The sequence below is a fragment of the Trematomus bernacchii genome, unplaced genomic scaffold (genome assembly GCF_902827165.1).
Source record: "Trematomus bernacchii unplaced genomic scaffold, fTreBer1.1, whole genome shotgun sequence".
Taxonomy (NCBI): Eukaryota; Metazoa; Chordata; class Actinopteri; order Perciformes; family Nototheniidae; genus Trematomus; species Trematomus bernacchii.
Genome location: NW_022987564.1, coordinates 21,124,844 through 21,142,926, shown reverse-complemented (window position 1 = coordinate 21,142,926; position 18,083 = coordinate 21,124,844). Strand labels below are relative to the sequence as shown.

The following is an 18,083-nucleotide window of genomic DNA, read 5'->3' as shown; positions in this document are numbered from 1 at the left end:
TAGCAGAGGCTCCGGGGCCGCCGCCGCCGACGACAGCGACTAACGGCCGTCGAGAACGGCTAGCCACGACTGCTAACGGCTAGCAGCTACCAACGGCTAACGACGACAGCTAGCAACGGCTGACGACGACAGCTAACGACTAGCAGCTAGCGGCTATCGACATCCGGCTGTTTTTTTTTGTGGTGCCGGAGAGGAGGTTCGATCAAGTCTGGTCAGCCTCGTGTGGATCCTCTCGCAACTTCGCCCACCTGTTTTTGATCGTGGACAGGACAACCCTTTTGAGTTTTTTCTGGTGCCTGAGAGGAGGTTCGACCATGTCTGGTCGGCCTCGTGTGGACCCTCTCGCTTTTTCACCACCTCGACGGCGGCTTCGGACGTCGCCCATGCCTTCTTCGGCCCGTGGGTGGCGCGCTTCTGGACCCCGTCTCGCCTCGACTCTACGGTTTCGGACGTCGCCCATGCCTTCATCGGCCCGTGGGTGGCGCGCTTCGGGACCCTGTCTGGCCTCTTCCCTCGCCTCGGCGGTTTCGGACGTCGCCCATGCCTTCATCGGCCCGTGGGTGGCGCGCTGCTGGACCCTGCCTGGCCTCACCTCTAACCGCAGCTCACGGTTCGCCTTGACGGCGGCTTCGGACGGCGCCCCGTCTGGCCTCCCCCCTGTCCACGTCTCCCTCCTCCCGGGGACACGGCTCCTTCCTCCCGAGGACTTCGTACCCGCCACCGCTGTGCCTTCGCCTGCAGCCGGGCAGCGCTCCTCCCTGCTGGGGACCACCGGGATATTCACGCCTGTCCCCACGTCGCAACACAGCGACCCTGCTTTCTGCGGCCCCCTGACGACGGCCCGTTCCGGCCCGCCCCCCACCCCGTTCCGGCCCGCCCCCCACCCCCCGGTGGGGATGCCCTCGTTAGGGCCCCTACCCTCTCCTGCGGCCCCCTTCCGACGGCCCGTTCCATGGCCCGGCCCTCGCCGGCGGCCCCGCCCTCCTCGGCCCCTGTGGTGCTTCCTCCCGGAGGGAGTTTCAGGTGTTTAATAGTCTTATGGCCTGTGGGATGAAGCTGTCCCCGAGTCTGGTGGTTTTAGTCCGGATGCTGCGGTACCGCCTGCCAGACGGCAGCAGACAGAACAGTTTGTGGCTGGGGTGATGGGGGTCTTTTATAATCCTGAGGGCTTTCTTTAAGGTTAACCTGGTATTTTTACTCCACTACATTTATTTGAGTTACTTTACAGATTTGGATTAATGATGTGAAATATAAACAACCCTTAAATCAGACTTTAGTTACACCAGAGTAAAATTCAGTGAAGGTGATTGTCAAGTGCCAACAATCAGCCGAGATATTTGGTAGTGGGTGCTTGAGAAGACGAAATATTTATCTGCAGATCCCTATAAAGCATATTGGTTACTCGTTATTCTCTACTAATAGTTAATTAAAAACTGTATATAATGGCTATTTTGCACATCCCTTTCAAGATTTCAAGATTTTCTAAGGTTTATTGACATATCATATACACAACTACGGTGTAGTTATGCAATGAATGAAAAACTTGGGTCACAGGTTCCTCAACAGTGCATTACAAGACATCTATCGATATCTGTGTACCTCCACCATTAAACATATTCTGCACATTTCTTATACTATCTACATACATCTTATAAGAGTATAATTAATATGTATAATATCAGTTAAAATAAGTGCTTCAACATAGTTAACATTGCAGGAAAGTTGATTGTCAAGTTCCAAAACAAACCATGCAATATATTAGACGTTTAGTACTTTGTCAGGCTTAATATCTGTAGATACCCCCAAAGCTTTTTCCTTATTTAAAAGAAGACCTTAACCTAAAGTATTATTTAATCTTTAAATAAAGCCTTATTAGTTTGTCTGTTTTGCACATCCTCCTATCAGGCACTAAACTGTTTTATTGTAGAGATCACTTACAGTATCTTCTTGATATTTTCTATTCTATATTATTTATATCATTGACCTTCCACTTTCCCACTATATTAAGAGTATGTACTTTTAATATTTAAATGTTTTCATCAAATATAACACATTCAAAAGTGCTTTACAAAAATGAAAGACATTAAGAAAAAGGCATTTTAAAACAGTCATTAAAAAGCAACACAATCTACCTGCATTGCAATTACTCTAAACGTGTAATAACGTGCTTTAACCAGTAGGAGGTGTGGGTTAAAAAGCTGTCAAGTTTACAGTGTTAACAAAATAAAATATACTGCTGTTTCTGGTTTAGTTTACGACGGATATATTCTGTTATTGTTTTGATATTTGTAACACAAAAGCGATGTAAAAAACCCACAGCAACACAGAAAAGATGGTCTTAACATGACCCAGCGGTCTAGTAGTTAATAAAAAACAATAATATCAAAACAAATTATTACTACTAACTTTATTGTGAAATTAAAACAGAACGGTAAAAGAATAGTTTCCGGTCTATTCTGAGGCCCGATCTCTGTAGATAAATAAAGAACTACGACAGATGTGTAATGTTTAATGCAGCCAAACCATTCATTACAATGCATTCATGTGAGTTGGAGGTCAACCAATCACAGAGCTTGAGGCAAAGCGGAACAATAGCTGAGGATTCTGGGTAGTGTAGTGTCTTTGGGCCATCCTAAACTCTGAACAAATATTTGTTTCTCCGAATCGAAGGGGAACATTACAAAAGCATTGTACACAATTTAAACCAATCAATGTTGTGTAATTAACAAGGATAATCTGGTGTTTTTGAGTTGATGAGTAGTGCAGATATCACTGTAAAATCAATCGACAGTAAGGAGAATACTTACTTCCGGGTGTAAAATCCTCCGTTATCCAATGGGAATGGACGCTCACATTGCTCTCTGCGTCCGTAATACAATAAAGGGGACATGATCAAATAGGAATATAATTATCTTTTAAATAACGTTAACTAAAGGGAACAATCTATTTCAGGGTACCGGGCCGCGGAGGTGTTACTGCCGGGCCGCGAAATAGCTGTGAGTTTATCGTAATATTTGCAGAATTATAAATATATAAAAATATTTTATCATAATATTTTTTTCAAAAAGTGTTTAATTTTCGCACCTAAAACCGTTGAAAATGGCTTTTATGATGTTCCGAGGGATTCGGCGGCTCAGCCTCTTGTGCGCACGAGCATGTTACCGGTGCGCCAAGTAGGAAGAGGAGCGCACAGGAGACAACCGTTTGATTGCAGACTGTTATGTTTATGTAGGGAAATGGTGGTGCATACATTATTTGAGATATATTTCAAACTCGGACTTCATTTTAAGGACATGTCGGCCAGGGGTGTAGAGCTATTTGTTTAAGCACCGGATTGGCAAAACAGGAGAGTAAACCATTCACTGGATTATCCGTAAATCATACAAACAAAACCAAAACGTTGATTTATCTGTTTTCCCGATTTGGTTTAAAAACTGAATAACGTCGGTTTTTTGGTTTTCCGAAAAACCAAAAAACAACACCGGTTCTTTTTTAAACTTTGTTAATATGTTTTGGATGCATATTGTTCTAGTATTTGTTCAGGCTGTTACATACAATTAGCCTCTGTTGCTACCTGCTGGTGGTGAGTAAATATTAAAATCAGTTCAAATTGACAACCGGTCCGCGATTTTTCTTTAATGTATCTACCGGTCCTTGGCACAATAACGGGCCGTCTCCACGGCAGCGTTAAAAAAATCTTGGAGGTGGGCGTATCTGAGGCTTGGGGATTTTTTTGCGATCAACCAATCACATGAATCTCCCGCCCGCGACATATGAAGCCAAAAAGCCCGAAGTAAACTGGATATAAACTCCCCAAAACAGGCGAAAACATACCACTGTCTCTGCCACCTCCCTCCATGCCTGGCTCCTCCGGTTTATATCCCGGTAGGTCTGGTCATAAAGCACCGGGTGATTGATTCGCTACCGCTAATTTCTCCTCCATGTTTTGGAATATGAGGAAATGACCTGCGGTCTGTCTCTCCCAGCATACACGCCGTTTGATTGGCTAGAGCTTGAACTGTCAGATTTGCGTACACGGGATTTGATTGGCTGACGCTTCCTCCTCAGCTTCAAAAGTTGAACATTGTTCAACTTTGGATCTTGAAAATCCTGAGAATCTCCGCTCGCCTGCCCACAATGCATTTCGGCGAAAGCGAAAAAAAAGTGACGTCACCCCATTCAAAGTGAATGGGCAGAAGCGTTTCAAGATTTTTTAACGCTGCCGTGGAGACGGCCCGTAAAGGTTGGGAACCCCTGATCTATTTGACACAGCTGAAGCTCTGGCCTTCCTTAAAAACTAACTCATTTAATACAAATCACAGTTGTATTACACACAATGCACTGTTTTTTGAGAACAAAAATTCGTAAACTAATGCACCATAATACATTCTGACGAAAAATAAAAATTATTATGAATACAAATAAAATAAAAGAAGCCTCCCGTGAGTTACTACAAGCTATAAAGTAGATTTTAAAAACGTTTTATAGAATAAAAGCTTACTGCTGGACGTTGTAGAAACGCGTGTGTGCACCACGACAAAGGAGCCTCATTCACTTTACATTGGGGTTGTTTGCGTGGTGCAGACACGTAAATGTAGCAAAGTTCGTGACTCCACCACGCACTGCGGTGTTAAGGAGTCATGGTGGAGTCACGCATTCTGGTGAGACCAGGTTGGACCTAGATGTGGGAACTACAAATCACAATGCATTGTTGGTAGCTCCAAAGGAATAACATACTGTATGCAGTACTGTGAAGTGACAGCGTAGCTTTCAGTGACTGTTAATAAGGGACTCATCAATGTGGAAATGTTTTAATTTTGTCAATGACACTGCCCCCATTGTGTCTCAACCAGTCTATGGTCTCAATTTGGGAAATTACAAAGACAGGAAGTGAAACCAGAAAAGACACAAATGTTGTCAATTCGGATACTTCCCCAAGTTCACTGCCATGTGTCACGGAGGTACTAGGTGTGGACCCAAAAGCACGGAGGCAGACACAGGATTCAAGTACAAAAGAGTATTTACTTGAAATATAGATCCAGTACAAACATATGGTGAATACCAGAATCACAGGATCAGCAGATCCAGAAAAAATACATACAATAAATAATCTAATCAATAAACTAGAAAAATACAACTACCTGATCTTACCTTACTATAACTAAATATGTGGACAAAGACTATAACGGTGACTTGAATACGATCTCTAAATGCTGGAGAGCTCGGCATAAGACAAAAGACAATCTGGCAAAAGACAAGGGGAGACAGGACAATATACAAGAAGTAAGTGGGCACAGGTGGAAACAATCAGGGGCGGGGCAGACACTGCCGATGGCGGGAAAACAACCAAGGCAGGAAGTAAAGGGACCTGGAACGAGACAAGGTGAATACAAAATAAAACAGGAATTTTCTTATTTTTTTTTTATGTTATTATAGTGTTCTTAAAATAGCTCGCTATCTGTGTTTTTTAATTTTTGTTTTACTTCTTTTCGACAGCATTTAGTGGAACGTTACTTAAATAGTGTAAAAGTATAACTTTAATTTGTATAGTGTTGTGTTGAGTGGAGAAACTTATGCTGGTCGCATAACTTCCGTCACGTTGCAGTTGAGAAGCATGGATTGATAAAGATATTCAATGTTGGAGGCTCTGACCAATGCTCAGTGGCTCATGAAGCCAAAATGGCTTGGCTCTAGAGTCTAGAAAACAGAAAAAGCCTGGATCATCCTTGATTGGGTCCATAGAGCATGTGAACTTGCATTTTTGCTAAGCCAATCCACCATGTAACAACAGCTCTCGCCTCAGTCATAAATGGGAAGGAAAAAAGGACTCTTGATTCATCCTTTAGTGCATTTTATGACTTTTGGGACCTAATAATATGTAGGGCTATTGAAGTGTTCATAGTGGCTATTTCATTCAGCTAAAAGAAGAAAAACCCCCGCTATTTTGTGAAAGTCGTAGGGAAACCTTGTTGTTTCATTGTCCGGCGCACTTCCTGGGGGCTTGGTGAGAAGCGTCCAGTGTTCCACACATTTTGTGTGCACTATCCGCTACTCATAGAGTGCATTTTGCCATACATCGCATTGGGACATACCCTGGAGAGTTTAATTGCAAAATTAGTTTTGAAAAGAGTGCAAACACACTGGGGAAAGATTATACTTGAAACCAATACAATTAATTGTTTGTATGCACACAAAAAAAGAAGTCTCCTTTTCGCAACTTTAACTTTTTTACCTAAACAGAGCGTCTGTAATGTCAGTGTGGTCTGGAGGTGACTGAGGCCATCATCAGCTTAATGTCTGGGTAAGCTCATCCTCGGGCACTGAAGCCTGGATCTCCTCAGTGCTTTGATGCAGGATCACATTACATCACCATGATAGACACCATGATGGGTGTAAACAAAGCCACACATGTGACATCCTGCACCTGTAAGGAGCTGGACAAGGAATACAATGATTCCTTTTAAAGATGCAAACAATAAAAAAAGGAAATTATCATACAAAAATGGCCCTCTACCAATCGGAGGTTCAGTGGTTTGATCCCCATGCCCTGCAGTCAACATGTGTCCTTGGGCAAGATTAGAAAACCCCAAATTATTCCCAAAGATATGTCTATATTATTAAAATGTGGATAAAAACATCAGCTCAATTACCTATAATATAATTTATCCTAATTTATGTAGGATTTATTTTAAGTGACACATTAAAAGGCCATTCTTCAAAGTTTCTTCAAATAAAATGAAAGGATCTTAATGCAGATGAAGAACCTTTAAATACCAATACAAAATTAAACTGGAAATGTAGATTTGAGTAAAATCGACAGAACAAAAAAACATATGTGACAGATGTTCAAAAGAGTGTGTGTGTTTTTGAATGCCCGCCGGACCGTACCTGTCTACATCCTGCTGATGTCTGACCCGCATGGAGGCCGAGTCCAGGTGCACTGAAACTAGAGCTGAACACTGCAGGATCAGCTAAGCATGGCCTCGGGTGAAGGGGGCCACATCGGCCAATCACAGGCTTTGGGTAATCTGTGCCAGGGGCAGGTGTGTGTCTACTATTTCATCCCCACACACACGGTTCACAACCACTCAGAAACAACTCTGAGTGAGTCTTTATCGTTTGTGCTCATATCTTTGAATATCTTTGTAAGCCCTTTCCTGTGCGTGTGTGGTTGTGTGTGTGCGTTTGTGACTGTTTATGTGTGGTCTTTGTAGGACGTTTACCCTGAGGTGATGGATGTACAGATCACTTTCAAAGCAGGCAGATTTGTTCACCCCCCACGAACAACATGTTCCCGGCAGAGTGCAGCCTTCCAAAAGCCCTCATGTGTTTTGATAGCGGCCCTGTGAAAATAAGCTGTCTTTCTGCAGTATTCATCCGAACTCACAGAGCAGACAAACATCTTACGGAGGCTGATAGCTGCCTCGCACAGAGATCTCGCAGGTATTTATCTCCTGCAGAGCGGGAGTGCAGTGACAGATTTCAGCAGGAGAGCTCTCTGCACAGCCAGGCAGCTTTGTCCTTTTGAAAGAGAGGAAAACACTGAGGTGTTCACTTCTCTGTCTCACAGCTCCGCTCACTGTTAGCTCACTGCAGGCCTCAGGTATCTCAGGTTTTATATCACTTCCTAGGAAGAACTAAGGGTATTTAGAGATCTGAGGCCTGGCTGACACAATGCGGCTCATAACACAAGTCATCAGTCTGTGTCCTTAGTACTTCACCTTGGTCTACAGTACAACAGATTTCTCATTGTTGGGAAGACCCATTTGCATTTATAAGCATGTCAAATGACAAGCAGAACGCACAGTGCTCATGGTCCAGCTTACTTGTAGCATGTGTAGCAGTTGCTTTCATTAAACAAAAGAACTGAGGCTCGATGTATCCTCGCGATGAGACTTAACATTGACCTGCTGCCCCTGACCTCTGACCCCTCTGCTCAATCGTTAATTGTTTAAATCATTGAGAGTAACAAAGATTATTAAAACATACAATACGATACATCACAATACGACGCAATCTGATACGATATACTTTATTGTCCAAAACATTTGTTTTGGATTTCGTCCATCATACATACATCATAAAGAATAAAATACATTAAGACATGACTTAAACTATAATCAGTTTGCACATACACAATACACAGACTACTGACAATGGCAAGCTAATGCGCAAGCCTTATGACCAACATTTACATCTATTACATTAAGTGTCTTGTCAGTTTGGCTTTCCCTAATTTCTCTCTTGTTGGAAAATAGTTGATATACATGATGTAAAGATGGAAGCATCTTCGCTGAAAACAGCAGAGCAAACATTGAAATCACAGGTCAAAACATCTGCTTCGACATTTGCTGTCTTCTTGCATATTCCTTTGCATTGGAATACTCTTATTAAATTAAGTTGTGTGTTTCTGGACAGCATGGATCAAAGAGAATACTATAGCTGATGAACCAATTCATGAATTATCCATTATCTCTCGTGAATTGGTTGGATGGCTTAACTGTTTCTTTTTTTTGGCTTTAAATGTCCTGTTCTGTTCACTGGCAGACATTCTTAAAGAGTAGCCTTTAAACAGTGGAGTAAAGTCACTAAGTAGATTTGCTCAAGTTCTATACTTTAGTACAATTTTTGCTACTTTTATCTTCGTCTCTTATACAATTCAGGTAATGTAAAGGTAAATGGTGTACTTTTTCTCGACATGAATTAATGTAATACCTTTAGTTACTTTACAGATTTGGATCAATGATGTGAAATATTATCAACTCTTAAATCATCCTTTAGTTCCACCTGGAGTAAATTCACAAGCTACCCTGCAGTATAAAGTCATTCAAACTAGCTGCACCTTTACCAGCTTTGATAACACTTTCATGATCAATCATTATAACACATATATATTGTTCTGAAATGGACAAATCTGCATCTTTGGTACTTTAAGTACGTTTAGATGCCAATACCGAGTAGCATTTTGATTGCAGGTACTTACGTTTACAGTACTTAAGTACAAGATCTGAGTACTTCTCCCCCCTCTGCTTATACAGCTAACTTAAAACAAATTGCTACAAACTAACTCATCACCAAACTTAAATTAAACGGAAACATAGCTAGTGTCCAACACTTTGTGTAAAATGGGTTTTCCTTTATGCAATGTATCACTGTGTGTTTCTGTGAAGACAGTAGGAAACGCAGAACATCTCTTCAGTAAGCATATAGTTCTTTGTCCTTGAATTGGTGACATGTTGTGTTCAGATTGTAGTTTCTGGTAGATCTTTATTGCATTTTACTCCTGCCTGTCTCCAAACTTTCTCACAGGTCAGTCTTTACTGTTTATAGTGGTAAAGTATTACTCTGCATAGCCTATACAGTTGCAGCATGAACCACCACACTAGGGATTAATGGATCAGATATATAGAAATATCTGGAGTTTCGTCAAAGTTTCTTCCATATTCCTTTGAGCCCGGACTGGACCCTGCAGCCCCTCTCCTCCATGGAGACCCTCCCTCTCCCTGGGGGATCGGTCTCTGCTGCTGACTGTGTTGGACTCCGGAGCGTCACCCCGACCCGACGCACTCTTGTACCAGAGCGCAGCTGTCACCATTACTTCATGCTTATTGGCCCAGGACCGAGAGAGGCAAAGCGAAGGCAAACAGTGTGTGTGTTTGTGTGTGTGTGTGTGAGAGAGAGAGAGAGAGAGAGAGAGAGAGAGAGATGAGATAGTAGCGCTCAGAGAGAGAGAGAGAGAGAGAAGCGAGACTCGCTCTCCTCCTCTCGCGCTCGCTCTCGAGCGCGACCGCCTCGCTCCTCGATAGAGAGGAGAGTTGGACCCCTGCGCTCTGCTCCATCGATCTGCAGAGGCGTGCAGAGGAGCTTCTACCGGTCGTTGGACACTATTTCGGAGCTTTTTTTCTTTCAGGGGGATGCCAAAAGTGGAATTACTGTTTGGAACATGCTATTGGAAAATTTGGTACGGTAAGACTGTGGCGGTTCTGTCGTTTTATTTCATGTCGCTGTGTTTTAGCTTTCATTTAGACTGCTGAAGAGTTTACAGATCCCCCCGTGAACAAAGCTACAGAAAGCTCATGCTCCATGCAGAACTGATGTATCGACCTGTGAGTGACTGAGCTGAACTTTGCCTCACATCAATGCAAGCTTTGGATTCAGGCTTTACCTGAAGAGACTGGAAAGTACAAAACGTATGCTTAAGTTATGGAGCTGCTGAAGATGTGGGATGATGATGAGGATGATGATCGTTATGATGTTTTGACAGGAACTGCTCATTTTCTAGCAGTGATGGAAGACCTATCCAGATCCTTTACTTAAGTAAAGAACAAATATCACACTGTTAAAGTACTGTGTTAAAAGTCCTGCATTGGAAATGTTAATTAAGTAGAAATAAGTATTTATAATAAAAAAAATCTAAATTATATATCAGCAAACATATTAGAAAATTGTTTAAGTGTTCTAACAAACTCATGAAGAGAAAAATACTCAAGGAAAGTATAAGTACCTTTACATTGCACTTAGGGCCTTAACCCTTATTTACCTGGGGGTGGCAGAGCTGTAGATTAATGTTACTGCACTGATATGAATGTCATCATTACCATCATCTTCTATAATTTAGACCTGCGGGAAAGTCAGTCAATTCACTAGGTTAGTCTGTTAAATATGTTAATGACACATCTCTATTAATAATAACAATCTTAGGTATTTTAGTGCCAATTAACACTCTTTTGTAAAAACTAAGATTATTGCCGCTTTTGTTGTATTCTTAACTTTACAATGGGAAGGGATCATAGGATCGCAGTTATACTGAGGCCAGGGTGAAACTGAAGCACTGTTTCAGACCTCTCTGTGCATGTGCTCACTTTAGATTCTGTGTCCCAAGTTGAATACACAATACCACATCAGCTTGTGTCCTTTTAAAACAAAGTATTTTTGGTCTTTGTAAGGCCCCTTGTCACAGGTTTAGTACTATCATTATTATTACAGGAAGACTTTGAGAGCAAGGACCTTTCACAAGAACTTGATCAAAGTACATATGAAACAAAAGAAGCACACAAGAGTTACATACATCAACAAATGATACAACTAGGCCAAGGACGTATACGTAAGGGACAACATTTGTTCAATGAAAGAACATGCACTTTGCTGTAGATGGTTCTGCTTGAGTGGAGCTTAGCATGAGCCAATCTCAGTAGTAACATGAGGACTTTGGAGGGCCAAATAGTCTTAAGCCATATTTTTATGAGACAATATGATCCAATTTGAATTATTTAGAGGACTTAAAGGTGAAGTATTTTGCAACAAAGGTTGGATATTTTCAGAGAAAATGTGTGACATGGTTTTGTGTAGAAAAAACTGCACCCCTAAGTTGGGAATCAATGCTTTTGGATATGGATGCACTGGCTGCTGAAATCAGTGGTTCTTGGTCCGTATTCCAGAAACGTCTTATCTCTCCAATACAATCGAACCATGTTAATTAGGGTTAGGCCGTTAGGAAAAAGGCATTACAGATTCAAACGCTTCCCAAAGTACATGTTGCTATCATTGTTTAATATTGGAAAACGTTATTAACAAGCAAGGCAAGGCAAGGCATGCCATTTTATTTATATAGTGTAGTGCCGAGAGAAGGGAGACGGAGGCGGTGCATCGAAGGTGCAAATCTCAGTTTATTGAGGAGCAGAAATCGACATGATGTCGGGTCGCAGGCTGAGATGACAAGAGAAAGTGTAAGGGACAACACACAGTAGGTACCCCGGAGGTACCGTCAACATATCTGTCCGTGCGGAAACAATACCCCCAACCTGTAGTTCCTGGATTGAATTATGTAACCCCAGTGTATGAATCAGTGATCACTACACAAGCCCCCCCAGAATTCAACCATGGACACAATCCTCGCGTCCGGGAGGAAGCACTACAGGGGCCGAGGAGGGCGGGGCCGCCGGCGAGGGCCGGGCCATGGAACGGGCTGTCGGAAGGGGGCCGCAGGAGAGGGTAGGGGCCCCAACGAGGGCGAGGGCATCCCCACCGGAGGGCGGGGGCGAGCCGTCGTCAGGGGGCCGCAGAAGAGGGTAGGGGCCCCAACGAGGGCGAGGGCATCCCCACCGGAGGGTGGAGGGCGGGCCGGAACGGGCCGTCGTCAGGGGGCCGCAGGAGAGGGTAGGGGCCCCAACGAGGGCGAGGGCATCCCCACCGGAGGGTGGGGGGCGGGCCGCAGAAAGCAGGGTCGCGTCGTGGGGACAGGCGTGAAACACCCGGAGGTCCCCAGCAGGGAGGAGCGCTGCCCGGCCGCAGGCGAAGGCACAGCGGCGGCGGGCACGAAGTCCTCGGGAGGAAGGAGCCGTGTCCCCGGGAGGAGGGAGACGTGGACAGGGGAGAGGCCAGACGGGGCGCCGTTGAGGCGAACCGTGAGCCGCGGTTAGAGGAGAGGCCAGGCAGGGTCCCGAAGCGCGCCACCCGCAGGCCGATGAAGGCACGGGTGACGTTCGAAACCGCCGAGGCGAGGGAAGAGGCGAGACGGGGTCCAGAAGAGAAGGGAGACGGAGGCGGTGCATCGAAGGTGCAAATCTCAGTTTATTGAGGAGCAGAAATCGACATGTCGGGTCGCAGGCTGAGATGACAAGAGAAAGTGTAAGGGACAACACACAGTAGGTACCCCGGAGGTACCGTCAACATATCTGTACGTGCGGAAACAATACCCCCAACCTGTAGTTCCTGGATTGAATTATGTAACCCCAGTGTATGAATCAGTGATCACTACAATAGCACCTTTCAACTAAAGGCAATTCAAAGTGCTTTAAGATAATGAAAAAAATTAAGAGCATTAAGAAATAGTGCAGCGGAAACACAATATAAAATTGCATTTAAAAACTGTCATTAAAAAGCAAAGATAATAAAACATGAATAACACATGGTACATGAATAATAATACAAGTTCTAAGAATTGCAACGGACCTGCAGGTTTCTGGTAGTTTGTTCCAGATATTTGGAGCATATAACTGAACTTCTCCATGTTTAGTTCTGACTCAGGGGACAGAAAGCTGACCAGTCCCTGAAGACCTGAGAGATCTGGATGGTTCATAATTTAGCAGTAGGTCAGAAATATATTTGTTAAAAAGTGAGGTGCAGGTGAAAGAACGATACGTGGAGAGAGGGTTTTCTTGCAAAAAATAGACAGGCTTTTTATTCTTAGCCTTCCACATTATTCCACAGAAACAAAAACTGCATGCCTGGTGCTGCGTTCACCAGCAAGGAACAAACACCAAATCCCCTTTCCCCTCTCTTCCCAACCACATTTATAGGAGACTGCCCGCCTTCCCAATCCAACCTGGCCAATCAGGTCATGGTTCTGAAAGCGGAGTGAAGGGTTAAATACAAAATTAAACACTGTGGTCTACATTTAATACAATCCTAAAGGCTTAAGTAAATTCATAATTGCATCAACATAAACATTGTACCTTCAAAAACAACAAGTTCTGCTTAAAACGGATAGTTTTTAACCTAATTGACACTCATAAAATCACACATTTCCTGACCAATCACGTCCAAGACTCCGCCTACTCATACGACACATATAAGGAGTACTTTGGAGGCGTGCTCCCCCTTTGAGCAATGACACAAAATGGCTTCCAGGTCTGAACAAAGGAAATGGTGATTACTTTGTGATTGTGTGTTTTACAGACTGACAAATTAATTTAGATGCACTTTACTAGTTTTTCTATGTAAACTGTTTTTATAACTTTAACTGAAATATAGACAACTCTGAAGAAACATGTACTACCTTTCTTAACACTAGAACCGCCAGAGATTTTTTATACCTAAAACCGCCACCTGGGTCAAATTGACCCGCTATTAGAATGCATTGATTTAAGGTAAAATGTTATTTTATTGAATAGTGAGTTTTGATCGCACAGGGATGAAACGTATACCAATATAATCTGTGGACTCTTAGGGCTCGACATTATAAATGGCCCGCTGGCCCGGAAGCATTATTTAGACACCGCGGCCAGCATAACGTACTTTCAACTCGCCCCACAGCTGTTTGCTGCGGAGCGCAGCGCGAGCAGTCTCCCGTGAGCGGGAGCGCACTCCTTCACTACAGACTGTCTCTAGGTCTCTCTCTCTATAACTATCTATCAATATATCTATCCATCTATCTCTCAATCTATAAGGAACCGCAGTAGACAAAAGGCGTTGCTATAGCAACACGTCATGTTTATATGAAAAGGGGTGGGGTCAATATGACCCGCTGAGCGGAAATAGGTATAAATGGCAATTTTTTTGGCGATTTCTTCAATCTGACTTCATATTGACAATTTTTAACAACATAGGGTGCTATATAACACACTTTCAGGAAAAGTCACGGACTGGAAGACTTTAATATTTTATTGAAAAAAAGTTACACACAATAAAAAACAGCTCTGGGTCAAATTGACCCGATTGGCGGTTCTCTACAAATTGTTAAGCCAAAATGTTAGTGAGGGAGTGTGTGCGCATCCTCACATTTCACACCTCCTCCCCCTCTGGCTTGCACAGGTCAGGCAAACGAGAAAGATCGTCAGCTATTAGGTTATTCTTACCGGGACAATACTGTATGGTGAACTGGTATGGCTGGAGGGCTAGGCACCAACGTAGAATCGATGCTGCTTAGATTGCATCCACTTCAACGGTCTGTGGTCTGTCTGCAACACAAACTCTCTTCCAAGAAGGTAATACTTCAATTAATCTATAGCCCACTTTATAGCCAGTCCCTCTTTCTCCACGGTAGAGTATTTTTTTTCCCGGTCAAACAACTTCTTACTCAGGAACAGTATAGGCTTCTCTTCGCCAGGCTCTCCTTGGGCTAGCACTGCTCCTAGTCCAACACCAGAGGCATCAACTTGCACAATAAATTGTTTTGTGAAGTCCGGGCTCTGCAACACAGGAGCTTGACAGATCTGCCTCTTTAATGCCTGGAAGGCATTTTCACACTCATCATTCCACACAACTTTTGTGGGAGATTTTTTTGTTAGATCAGTAAGTGGGGCAGCTAATGTAGCAAAGTGGGGAACAAACCTTCTGTACCACCCCACCAGGCCTAAAAAGGACCTCACTTGCTTCTTTGTCTGGGGTCTGGGTATTACCTGTATGGCCTTTATCTTCTCAACTTGTGGTCGTATTTGCCCACGTCCAACCAGGTATCCAAGGTATTTTACCTCCTCTTGAGCCCAGGAACACTTGTTGGCATTCAGGGTTAGCCCGGCTTCCTGTATCTTGCCCAACACAGCTTTAAGATACTGCAGATGTTCTTCCCAGGATTCACTGTAGATTACCACATCATCTAGGTAGGCTGCTGCAAACCTGGTGCAATCATTAAGAACAAGGTCCATTAACCTTTGAAAGGTTGCAGGCGCTCCATGAAGACCAAAGGGTAGTACAGTGTAGTGAAACAAACCCATTCCTGGAATCTGAAAAGCTGTATACTCTTTGCAGGCTGGTTCAAGAGGCACTTGCCAGTAACCTTTACAGAAGTCTAAAGCTGTGATTTACTTAGCTTTCCCCATCTTCTCCAGTAGCTCGTCAATCCGTGGCATAGGGTATGAATCAAAACAGGAAATGCTGTTCAGCTTCCTCATGTCCGAGCAGAACCGAGGTTCAGTGGTGTTTTTCTTAGGAACAAGCACTATAGGATTGAGGCTCCAGTCTCTCAGGAGTGGTGGGATTTTTAAACGCCTGTGAGGAGTCTTTGAGGACAGACTGACTAAATGAAAGGTGTACGTGGAAAAGGTCATCAGACAAGGGCCACAGCCTTGCCAGACATGGAGGTAGAAAAAAGACAAGGGACAATCGAAGAAGAGGCACCACTTGAGGGAGCCGGGGCAACTGAAAGTGAAGAAGATGAGGAAGAGCCGGTGGTTCGCCCCAAAGTGTTTACAGCCCATACTGGAGGTGGGGAACTCTCTACAGTAAGCTTCATGGAAGAAATTAGAGTTTGTGCACAGGTCTAAGCAGACTGAGACAATACTTTTTGAACAGATTAAACAATTAAGAGGTGACATGGTTTCAAAGTCAATGCGGGACTCAGAAGTACACTATGAGCACCCTGTTCAACAGTATCCCTATTCAATACGTCCTGATAATCCAAGGCTACAAGCTGAAACCTCAACACACCTGCTAAAAGCTGGGCCACATGGAAAATTCAATCCACTTCAAACTAGCAGGCCTGTCTCCTTATCAGATTGGCCTATCCAGCCTCTGCAGGATAATGATCCACCAATCCGGACAGCAAGGCCCTATGCAAGTGAGCCAAGAATACCTGAGTTCAAAGAAGGTGAAGACCCAGAACGTTTTTTTGTTCGGTTTGAACGGACTGCCAGAACATGGGGTGGCAGCCATTTGAGTGGGCACCCAGAGTAGTAACCTTGTTGACAGGAAGAGCTCTTGAGGCCTATGCTGGAATGGATGAGGAAGAGTCCGAGTCTTATGAAGCCATTAAAGCTGCAGTATGAAGCGTCCATGAAGCAGGAAGTGGAGAGCAGCCATGCAAAACGGCAGCAGTATGAAGAGTCCATGAAGCAGGAAGTGGAGAGCAGCCATGCAAAACAGCTGCAGTATGAAGAGTCCATGAAGCAGGAAGTCGAGAGCAGCCATGCAAAACAGCAGCAGTATGAAGAGTCCATGAAGCAGGAAGTGGAGAGCAGCCATGCAAAACGGCAGCAGTATGAAGAGTCCATGAAGCAGGAAGTGGAGAGCAGCCATGCAAAACGGCAGCAGTATGAAGCGTCCCTGCAAGAGCTCAGAGTATCCCACCACTGCCACCAATTGTTACAAAGTGAGGTGCAGGTGAAAGAACGATACGTGGAGAGAGGGTTTTCTTGCAAAAAAATAGACAGGCTTTTTATTCTTAGCCTTCCACATTATTCCACAGAAACAAAAACTGCATGCCTGGTGCTGCGTTCACCAGCAAGGAACAAACACCAAATCCCCTTTCCCCTCTCTTCCCAACCACATTTATAGGAGACTGCCCGCCTTCCCAATCCAACCTGGCCAATCAGGTCATTGTTCTGAAAGCGGAGTGAAGGGTTAAATACAAAATTAAACACTGTGGTCTATATTTAATACAATCCTAAAGGCTTAAGTAAATTCATAATTGCATCAACATAAACATTGTACCTTCAAAAACAACAAGTTCTGCTTAAAACGGATAGTTTTTAACCTAATTGACACTCATAAAATCACACATTTCCTGACCAATCACGTCCAAGACTCCGCCTACTCATACAGCACATATAAGGAGTACTTTGGAGGCATGCTCCCCCTTTGAGCAGTGACACAAAATGGCTTCCAGGTCTGAACAAAGGAAATGGTGATTACTTTGTGATTGTGTGTTTTATAGACTGACAAATTAATTTAGATGCACTTTACTAGTTTTTCTATGTAAACTGTTTTTATAACATTAACTGAAATAAAGACAACTCTGAAGAAACATGTACTACCTTTCTTAACAAACAAATTGTTAAGTCAAAATGTTAGTGAGGAAGTGTGTGCGCTTCCTCACAGTATTTTGGGCCTAAACCATTCAATGCTTTATAAACCAGCAGCAGTATTTTGAAATACATTATTTGACAGGCAGGAAGCCAGTGTAAAGACTTCAGAACAGGAGTGATGTGATCCACTTTCTTAGTGTCAGTGAGGACTCGAGCAGCGGCGTTCTGAATTAGCTGCAGCTTTCTAATAGATTTTTTAGTGAGACCTGTGACGACACCATTACAGTAGTCGAGTTTACTGAAGATAAAAGTATGGACAAGTTTTTCCAAATCCTGCTGTGACATTAGTCCTCTATATATTCTTAAGGTGATAGTATGCAGACTTAGTAATTGTTTTAATGTGACTGTTGAAATTCAGGTCAGAGTCCATGACTACACCTAGATGCGTTCAATGCACTTACTCAGTGTTTGAATTGGAGCATAGTCTCCTGGTGAAAGGATTATGTAAATATGTGTGCCATCTGTATATTTATGATAACTTCTTTTGTTGTTTTTCATTATCTGACCCAGTTGTAGCATGTAGATGTTAAAGAGAAGAGGCCCCAAGATGGAGCCTTGAGG

The 18,083-nt window shown here is 43.5% G+C and overlaps 1 protein-coding gene across 1 annotated transcript in view; it reads left to right on the top strand.

Moving 5' to 3' along the window:
- The first annotated feature begins 9,837 nt into the window (after nt 1-9,837).
- The window catches only part of LOC117478382 (ectonucleotide pyrophosphatase/phosphodiesterase family member 2-like), a 66,366-nt gene continuing 58,120 nt past the window's right edge, over nt 9,838-18,083 (top strand). The window contains exon 1 of the mRNA XM_034125396.1: nt 9,838-9,961. Within this exon, the coding sequence (XP_033981287.1) occupies nt 9,944-9,961 (18 nt within the window). The 5' untranslated portion in view covers nt 9,838-9,943. The remainder of the gene's footprint in view (nt 9,962-18,083) is intronic.